The 9477-nt window shown below is 58.5% G+C and overlaps 1 protein-coding gene across 1 annotated transcript; it reads left to right on the plus strand.

The window, feature by feature from the left end:
- Nucleotides 1-5191: 5191 nt before the first annotated feature.
- On the plus strand, nucleotides 5192-8889 carry HAND2 (heart and neural crest derivatives expressed 2). The gene is made up of 2 exons (XM_029076363.2): nucleotides 5192-5842; nucleotides 8365-8889. Exons 1-2 carry the CDS (start codon nucleotides 5207-5209, stop codon nucleotides 8461-8463), a joined length of 735 nt encoding a protein of 244 aa, XP_028932196.1. The 5' UTR covers nucleotides 5192-5206; the 3' UTR covers nucleotides 8464-8889.
- Nucleotides 8890-9477: the final 588 nt, after the last annotated feature.

Raw genomic sequence — 9477 nt, forward strand, 5'->3', positions numbered from 1 at the left:
TTTGGGGGGGTGGGTTGGGGAAGAATGGGGAGATAGGTAATAAACATCATTATAGTAATAGTAATTATGGGATGGTAGGGATGGAAAATCATGGGGCCTAGAGACTGGGAATCAGGAGTCCAGAACCAATTAGAGGCCCCGCAGGAGGGTGGGTGGCTCCTCTGAGTCAGGGCTGGAGGGTGGGGAGGGAGGGTCCGTGGCAAGTGCAATCCCAAAGCTCGGGTGGGTCCTGGTGGAGGGGGTTATGCAGTCGCAGTTTTGTAAAAAAAAGATTGAACAGCCGGGGAGGGCAGCTGAAGATTGGGTGCTCTTTCTCCCCGGTTCGGTGGTTTTCACAGAAGGGCGCGGAGCGGAGTGGAAATCTAAAAGAGAAAAATAAAACAACAACCAAAAAACAAAAAAAAAAAACGAGGAATGCGAGCTCGCAGGGAATTTGGTCTTGGTGTTGGCATCCCAGGCCGGGAGGAGCCGGGAGGAAGGGTGAGGGGGGGAGCGGGGGGACGAGGGAGGAGAGAAGATAGGGAGGGAGGGAGGGAGGGAGGGAGGAAAACTTGGCAGCTTAGTATCCACCGTAAAAGCTTCGGACTGGGCCCTCTCGCCATCGGAGAAGGAGGTCCGGTCGAGGGAGACTCTATCGACCTCCCATCCTGACCCGTCTTTTGGCGGATTCTGACTTGGGGGTTCAGGCCCTGGTTGTCACCGTCGCAGTGCAACGCTACCGACGCGGCCTTGGCGCACGGACGGTCAGATTATCATCGCCAAGCGGCTTTTATTGCCCCCTCTCTGCCTCGTGCTTTCCGTTTCTTTCATCACTTGAGATGCTATCTGCCCCGCTGTTGTGGTTTACCACGGGTTCTCTCAATTAAAGGAAAATCAGAAGTGCAGAAGAAAGCCTCTGACTTCGCGAAAAGCTCCGCCTCGCGCCTCTCCAATCTCTTCTTCCCCTCTTCTTCTTTTTCTTATCATCTTCTCGTCCTCCTCTTGTTTTTCTTCTCCTCTTCTCGTCCTCCTCTTCTTCTTCTTTCTTCTCCCTCCTCCTCGTCCTTCTCTTATCTCCTTCCTCCTCCTCCTTCCTTTTCACCTCCTCCTCCTCCTCTTTCTCCTCCTCCCCCCCCCTCCATCCAACCTGTAACCTACCCACGAGCCGATTTTCCCGACTTCTCCTCAGTTCTCCGTCCAACGTAAGCAACATCCCACTTCACCTTCCTGCTCCCACGCCCTTGATCCAGTCGGCTGGCTTCGGTCTATTTATTTCTGCATCTTTGCCCTCCGGCCGCAAATGACAACGCACGTCCACTTCATTACCTGCGCTGCTTCCTTAAATAAACTCGGCGGCGAAGTTTTCTTCCTTGCGGGCGCTTTAAACCCTTGTAAAAGAAAAAAAAAAAGTCTTTGCTTGGAAATGGAAATCGCGGTTCTGACTAGCCGGGAAGGAGAAGCTCTGGGCAGTCAGATTGGACGGAGGGGCTCCACTCTCTGCCCCGACTGAGAGAGAGAGGTCGGTTGGGGGTGGGGGGCTGCCTGCGTGCCCCCGACCTGACGCTCCCAGGCCCTCCCTGCCCCCCCACTTCCCGCCCTCATTACTCGGAGACAAATCAGGTAGCCCACGGAAAAGCAGCACGGCCTAGTCGATAGAGCACGGACCCGAAAATCAAAAGGTCATGGGTTCTAATCCCGATTTTGCCACTTATCCGCTGTGTGACCTTAGGCAAGTCACTTCCCTTCTCTGAGCCGCAATTCCCTCATCTGTAAAATGGGGATTAAGACTGGGAGCCCCATGTGGGACAGGGACTGTGACCCACCCGATTACCCTTCCCCCGCGCTTAGAACAACGCCTGGCTCATAGTCAGCGCTTATGAATAATAGCAATAATGGTATTTATTAAGCGCTTACTATGTGCCAAACGCTGTTCTAAGCGGGGGGGGGGGGGATGCAAGGTAATCAGGTCGTCCCAGATGGGGCTCACAGTGTTCATGCCCACTTTAACAAATACGATCATCATCGTGATGATGATGATTAGTATTATGACAGCCCCTCGGTGACCGACGCTGCAGTTGAAATCAGGCAGCTCGAGGCGCAGGGGCAGGGTAGCCTCGAACAAAGCGGTCAGTCCCGCGTCCCGCGCTGTCTCCCTTTGGGGGCACCAGGCCGGGCAACTACGGCTCTCCGAGGAACACCACCGCCGAGCGCTCAGGAATGCGAATCCTGGTGCGGGATTACTGCTTAGATGGCTCCAACTTCCAGGGTCTCCGATTTCCCCTTGGCCTTCCCCCCAGAGCCCTGCCCTCTTTCCTGGGGCGCTCTCCTCCCGTGCCAACCCGGCTCCGAGGCCGTCTCTTCGGGGGTCGCTCGCCCCCCTTGCCCTTCCTCCACTGGGCGGATAAGAGCCAGTCCTTTTTCCCCAGCACCTCCCGGATTCTTATCCCAAGCGGGACAAATCTGACCCCCCCCCCCCCCCAGCTCCATCTCCACCCGACTTGGGCCCCGACCAGAGAGTCCGAGAGGGCCGATGGCCCTGCCCGTCTGGGCCGATGGGCACTGCCCTTCCCGAAGCCCCGAATCCTCCGCCTCTCCTGGGCACCCGGCTCGTCCCTTCGGCCTTTAACGATTCCCCTTCGCTTACTAAACCCCGGCTTCTCCCAGATGCCTGCTTTTACGGGGGAGGTAGGAATGCGGAGATGTATTTATATGTTTGTTCATAAAAAGCCGAACGTAAACCCGGAACACGCTGTAAAAAATATTCAGTTACTTACCAAACAGGCCCGTTTTAAACGGGCATCCGACTGATCCCCAGCGGCTCCCAGGATGGAGAAGCCGGTGACACGGTCAGAGGGAGGCCAGCTGGAAGAGAAATGGTTTTTGGGGTGGTCGCCCCAGGGGCGAGGGTCCCCAGTAGCCCGGGAAGGTGGGGGTCTCGTCGAGCCTTTTAAAGGGCCTCCCTGCCTTTCCCCTCCCCCACGTCTCGGGGGTCCCAAGATCTTCGCCTCCCCGGGGCGGCCGAACAGAAGCCCGAAGTCGTTCCAGAGAAGCCCCAACCTCAGACTGCGGGAGAGATGCGGGAAGTGTATGTATCTGCCTGGTGTGTGTGTGTGTGTGATGGTGATGGTGATGGTGGGGGGAGGAACAGTGCTCCGAACCCTCTTCTTTTGGGGATCCTCCCCCGCTCATCTAGAAACCCCTTGGAAAAAGCAATATTCATTCATTCATCCACGCATCCAACCGCGCGGATTGAGCGCTGGCGGGGTGCAGAGCACTGGACTAAGCGCTTGGAATGGACAGTTGGGCAGCAGATAGAGACGATCCCTGCCCAGCGACGGGCTCGGTCGCATCTGTTGAGCGCTTACTCTGTGCAGAGCGGTGTAGTAAGTACCCTACAGCAACAAAGAGAGACCATCCCTGCCCACAACGGAGCAGCCATTCACGTACACGTATATGTGTGTACATATACACCTATATTTGTATATATACACACATATATATATACAGATATATATTCTGTTGCCGAATTGTACATTCCAAGCGCTCAGTACAGTGCTCTGCACATAGTAAGCTCTCATCATATACAAATATATACACATATATACGCATATATATACACATATGTATAAATGTATTTATGTATACACACACACACACACACACACATATATTACTAGGACCAAGAAAAAAGAAAACAAGAAACGGTAAAGTGCGGTACTGTACCTGATTTGGGACGATCCGATATTTCTAGCGGTATAAGGGGGGGGGGGGGATGTTTTATAGCAAAGCATCTGCTAAACACTTGCATTAACCTCTGCTGATAAAAAAAAAAAAAGTTTTAAGAAGCCCCTCTCTCCCCCTCCCCCGGCCCACGCCTCCCCCTCGCCCCCCCCCCACTTCACCCCCCCTTGTTTTAATTATATTATGGATCTGTCGAGGCAGCCAATCCAGAGAGAGGAGCCGAGCAATTAGCAACGGGGACATCAAAAAAATTTTTTTTTTTTTATTGCGAAGGGTGGGAGGCGCCGCCCCTGCCCGTCCGGGATTGGCGTGTCGAGGCTCTGACGCCATATATTAACCCAGGGGGCCCAAACATGTAGCTGTAGGTGGAGCCCGGGCCGGGGGGGGGGGGACACATCTGCCATCGGGACCGTCCACCGAGCCGGGCCGCAGAGGACCCCAGGAGTCCCGGGAGCCCCCCAACCACCCACCCGCCCACCCACCCACCCACCCAAGCACCCGGCCACCCACCGCCCACCAGGACCGGCCGAGGGCCCGGGGATGGATGCACCGGGCTGGTCCTGAGGGCAGAGCCCGGGGATCCGCAGGCCTGGACGGACGGACGGACGGACCCACCCGGGACGCCTGGGTCCCTCCAGAAACCTCATCGAACCCCACCTGCCCCCTCCCCCTCCTGCCCCGTCCGAGGCCGCGGAGCTGGGGGAGGGGAGGTGGAGAGAGAGGGAGAGGAGGGGGGGACCATGGAGGACGACAGCCTCTGTCCGTGAAGGGCTCCTGGGGTCCGCCGGCCCCCGCCCCGCTGCGGGGAGAGGCCCGGAGGCCGGGAGGTCCCGGAGGCCGGAGGCCCGGGGGGTGGCCGGGGCAGAGGTCCGGGGGGCCGGAGGCTCGCGGGGTGGCCGGGACAGGGGTCCGGGGGCCGGAGGCTCGCGGGGTGGCCGGGACAGGGGTCCGGGGGCCGGAGGCTCGCGGGGTGGCCGGGACAGGGGTCCGGGGGCCGGAGGCTCGCGGGGTGGCCGGGACAGGGGGCCCGGAGGCCGGAGGCCCGGGGGGTGGCCGGGACAGGGGTCCGGGACCCGGAGGCTCCCGGGGTGGCGAGTAGAGGTCAGGGGGCCGGCCGCTCGTGGGGGTGGCGAGTAGGGGCCGGGAGGTCCCGGAGCCCGCGGGGTCGGGAGGGGCCGGGACAGACCCAGGGCCGGGGCCCGGCGACCGGGGGGCGGCCAGGAGGCGGCGGGGGGCCGGCGGCTCGGGGGCTGGGCCGCGGGGGGCCGGGAGGAGGCCGGGAGGGCCGAGCGGAGGCCGGGAGGTCCCGGATCCCGGCGAGCCGAGAGATCCCGGAGGCCGGCGTGGAGCGGAGTCCGAAGCGGCGCGGGGGTCGGTGCATGAGCAGCAGCGGAGCCCCCGGGCCCCCCGGGGGCGGCGGGGCGGAGGAGGGGGCTGCGGGAGGACCGGCCGGGGGCCGGGGGGCGGCGGGGCGGCGGCAGCAGCCATGAGCCTGGTGGGGGGCTTCCCCCACCACCCGGTGGTGCACCATGAGGGCTACCCCTTCGCCGCCGCCGCCGCCGCCGCCGCGGCCGCCGCCGCCGCCGCCGCCGCCGCCAGTCGGTGCGGACACGAGGAGAGCCCCTATTTCCACGGCTGGCTGCTGGGCCACCCCGACATGTCCCCCCCCGACTACGGCATGGCTCTGTCCTACAGCCCCGAGTACGCCAACGGCGCGGCCGGGCCGGACCACTCCCACTACGGGGGGGGCGGAGGCCCCGGCGGCGGCGGCGGCGGCGGCGTTGGAGGAGGAGGGGGCGGCGGCGGGGGGTGCGGACCCCCGGGCGCCGGGCCGCCGGGCCTCGGGGGTCCGCGGCCGGTCAAGAGGCGGGGCACGGCCAACCGCAAGGAGCGGCGCAGGACTCAGAGCATCAACAGCGCCTTCGCCGAGCTGCGGGAGTGCATCCCCAACGTGCCCGCCGACACCAAGCTCTCCAAGATCAAGACCCTCCGCCTGGCCACCAGCTACATCGCCTACCTCATGGACCTGCTGGCCAAAGATGACCAGCACGGGGAGGCGGAGGCCTTCAAGGCCGAGATCAAGAAGACCGACGTGAAGGAGGAGAAGAGGAAGAAGGAGCTGGTCAGTGTCCGAGGGGGGAGGAAGGAAGGGGAAAGGGGGAAGGAAGGAAGGAAGGGGGAAGGAAGGAAGGAAGGAAGGAAGGGGGACGGGGCGGGAAAAGGACCGGCCGACGGCCTCCCCTCCTTCTGGGCTGCCTGCTCTGCTCCCTCCCCGTCCCTCTGGCGACACTCGGGCCTCCTGGGCCTCCTGGGCCTCCTCCGATCGAATTGACCCTCGGCCGGGGAAGGGTGAGAGGCCTTCTGGCTGCGATCCCGACGATCTGTTCAGGACAGTAACGATGATAGTTGTTCAGCGCTCACTCCGCGCCAAGCCCTCTTCTAAGCAAGCACCGGGCCGGATAATAATGATAATGTTGGTATCTGTTAAGCGCTTACTATGTGCACAGCACTGTTCTAAGCGCTGGGGTAGACACAGGGGAATCAGGTTGTCCCACGTGGGGCTCACCGTCTGCATCCCCATTTTACAGAGGAGGTCACGGAGGCCCAGAGAAGTCAAGTGACTTGCCCACAGTCACCCAGCTGACAAGGGGCACAGCCGGGATTCGAACTCATGACCTCTGACTCCAAAGCCCAGGCTCTTTCCCCTGAGCCACGCTGCTCCTCAAGACAGGTTGCCCCCCCCCCCCCCACACACACACACACGCACTCGTGAGGCTCACACACTTCATCCCCACTTTCCAGACGAGGGGACCGGGGGAGCGGAGAGGGGGACGTGATTAAAACCCACGACCTTCTGACTCCCAGGCCCGTGCTCTAGCCGCTTCGCCAGGCTGCTTCCCCCGGGGAAAGGACCTGGAGGTGGGGGAGGGATGTCTCCGACTGCCGGACGGTCTCGCCTCCCTGGCTGACTCCAACCGTCCCTCCTGAAAGAATCAGGCCTCCTCTCCTCTCCTTCACCTTAATCTGGGAAGGGGGCGAAGGGCCTTCCGGCCCTCTGGTCAGGCGGTCGAGACCGTCGCCACCTGGAAAGTATTTTAGAGCTGGAAAGCTTTCGAGCTAAAGCCGGTATGTGGGAGATAAGATTGGGGTCCCCAGAGAGGCAGGCCAGAGAGATTTTGTGTTTTGTTTCGTTTTCCCCCTCGGGGAGCCTCGAGCATTTCCCGCCCCCCCCCCGCCCCCTACCCGAAGCCTCCTCCGACCCGGAGCGAAGCTGGTGGCTCGGGGTGGGGAGTTTTCCGTCCCCGAGGCTCGTTAAAAAGCGCACAGGCTCCCCCACGTCCCCCCATCCCTGTCCCCGAGCTGGTCGTTTGCCCCTAGCCCCGGGCACGGATCTCTTCGGAAGCCCAGGAAACCCCAACTCTCCCATTTTGGCCTAGTCGGGTGGCATCGGTTTCCCTCCTACGATATTCTTCTTCCCACGCTCGCGGGGGCTCGGGACCGTCCGATTGAAAGTGGAAATGCCAAAATAGCAAAATACAATCCCGGCAGCGTTTTGGGATGCCCCGAGAGATGCATTTCCTAGGCCTGAAATCGTCCTCGGGGGTCAGCGTGTGTGTTTGACGGAGAATGAGAGTTTACGGTTCCCAAGTGAGAGCCTCTTTGGTGGGCATTTACTCCAGTAGCGGCTCGGTTAAAGAACCGGTCAGGCGTGTGTGTATGTGTGTGTGTGTGTGTGTGTGTGTGTGTGTGCATTTGTGTGCGTGTATTTATGTGCGTGTATTTGTCTATGTGTATGTATCTGTATGCGTAGTATGTGTGTAGTATGTGCTCGCCCGTGACCATTCATTTCCCAAATCACCCCGTTCCCTGGACCCAGGGCCTAGTGTTCAAAGGGTTTGGAGGAGACCTAGCGCTTCAACGGGGCCTCTCGTTTGAACTCCCCGAGCCTCCACACCCCCTCGCTTAGACAGGGGACGGAGTTTCTAGGAGAACCAGAAAAAAAATCACTAGGCTCTCTCCCTCCGGTACAAAGCAGATCTCGGAGTCCGAGGACTGGGCCCTGGCTCTATCTGCCCTTCCAGCTAGAGTGGACACAAGTACTGAATTGTACTTTCCAAGCGCACAGTACAGTAACTAAACCCATTAGTTAAGCGCTCAATAAATACGATTGAAATGAATATTCACTCCAGTGCTTTCTGCCCGCCAAGATTCGTTACTGAAGGAAAGCGGAGCAGAAAAGAAGGCCTCCCGGGCCCTTCTATCTAGAATTTCCCGGGACGGTGGGGACAAGGAGAGGGGGATGAGCCTGGCTCTCCAAGACATTGAACAGAAGAGAATTTTAGAAACTTTCCGACTCAGGAGGGACAGGGCCGCAGGCCGGAGAGGCTTCTCTCCCCGTTTCCTAATCTCAGCTCCAGTGGGAGCGAACGACACCGAACTGGGGAGGAACACGGCTTTTCCGCTCCTTCCTCATCTCGGAGTCTTTTCTCCCCCATCGCTCTCCTTCCTCACGACTTTCCTTCTCTCCCTCCCTCGCCGTTGGGCCCGCGTCCGGGGATGGGCGAGGAAAGGGGGAGAAAGAGAGGGGAAATTTCCGCTCATCTCTGAATGTCTCCTCCGGCTTCTCTCTCCCTCTCTGTCCAGAACGAAATCTTGAAAAGCACAGTGAGCAGCAACGATAAGAAAACGAAAGGCAGGACTGGCTGGCCGCAGCATGTGTGGGCCCTGGAGCTCAAGCAATGAGAAGACAGAGAGGGGAGAGAGAGAGAGAGAGAGCAAGGGAGAGGGAGAGAGAGTGTGTGTGTCTCCGGGCTTCCCGGTTGGATGAAGGACTCGAGAAAACCTCTCTCCCCGAAGCTCTGCGGCCGTCTCCTCCGAGGACTTTATGTTTGGGGAATCATCCAGTTTATTTATGTGCAATTTTCCCTTACCTCTTTCCTTCCCCTTCGAAGCTCCCTTCGCCCTCTCCCCCTCCCACCCCTCAAAAAAATGTGGATATTGGAAGAAAAGCATTCCATGTTTTACTATGAAGAGGAGACTCCAGCGTGGTAAGGGGTTCTGTCGCCTCGGTTTTATTTTTTTTTTTTTTTGTGAATGTTCTTTCTCTGTCTGTATAGGACACGCGGCAACAGCAATCCAACATTTCCAACCTAACCCAGCTAAAAAAAAGACACCTGGCATTAGTGTGTATGTGAAGTGTATCTTTAATCCTTGGGCCTTTTGGATATAAATAATCCTGGGGAGTATAAAGTCCCGTTGCAGAAATAGATAAAGGAGGGGGTTGTCCGCCTCCGTCGCAGATATGGTATCTAGCGATTTGTGGTCGTTCCGTATTTGAAGATGTTTTCAACGGCTATTGTTCTGTGCACTTCCGTCCTCTAAAAAAAAGTGGAGTTTAATTAATATTGAAGGTGTAAACGTTGTAAGTATTCAATAAACCACTGAGTGTTTTTTTTACAAAAAAAAATCTTTTTATGTTTTATACCTCAGAAAGTGTTTTGAAAACGAAGCTGTTATACTTGTTTTCATAATATTTAAGATATTCAAAAGTAAACTAAATTATAAAGATTGCCTCTAAAGTCAATGATTTAAAGCATCTTCCAACCGGGACAGGGCAGAATAAGAGGAATGCCGCCTTTCCCTTGGAAACTCCGGGGGCCGTGGGAGAGGAAGGATTTTCCTCTCCGGGATAAGGGACTGTTCGGCTCGGAAGTAGGGTCTTTTCCCGTTTGCCGGAAAAGACGGAACGGTTTTTAA

This window comes from Ornithorhynchus anatinus, chromosome 12 (assembly GCF_004115215.2).
Source record: "Ornithorhynchus anatinus isolate Pmale09 chromosome 12, mOrnAna1.pri.v4, whole genome shotgun sequence".
In the NCBI taxonomy this organism is placed as follows: domain Eukaryota; kingdom Metazoa; phylum Chordata; class Mammalia; order Monotremata; family Ornithorhynchidae; genus Ornithorhynchus; species Ornithorhynchus anatinus.

Bases quoted from the DNA above. Each gene is read 5' to 3' on its own strand.
- HAND2 (XM_029076363.2), top strand. From the start codon at position 5,207: ATGAGCCTGGTGGGGGGCTTCCCCCACCACCCGGTGGTGCACCATGAG. The intron at 5,843-8,364 runs GTCAGTGTCCGA...CTCTCTGTCCAG, and splicing joins AGAAGAGGAAGAAGGAGCTG to AACGAAATCTTGAAAAGCAC.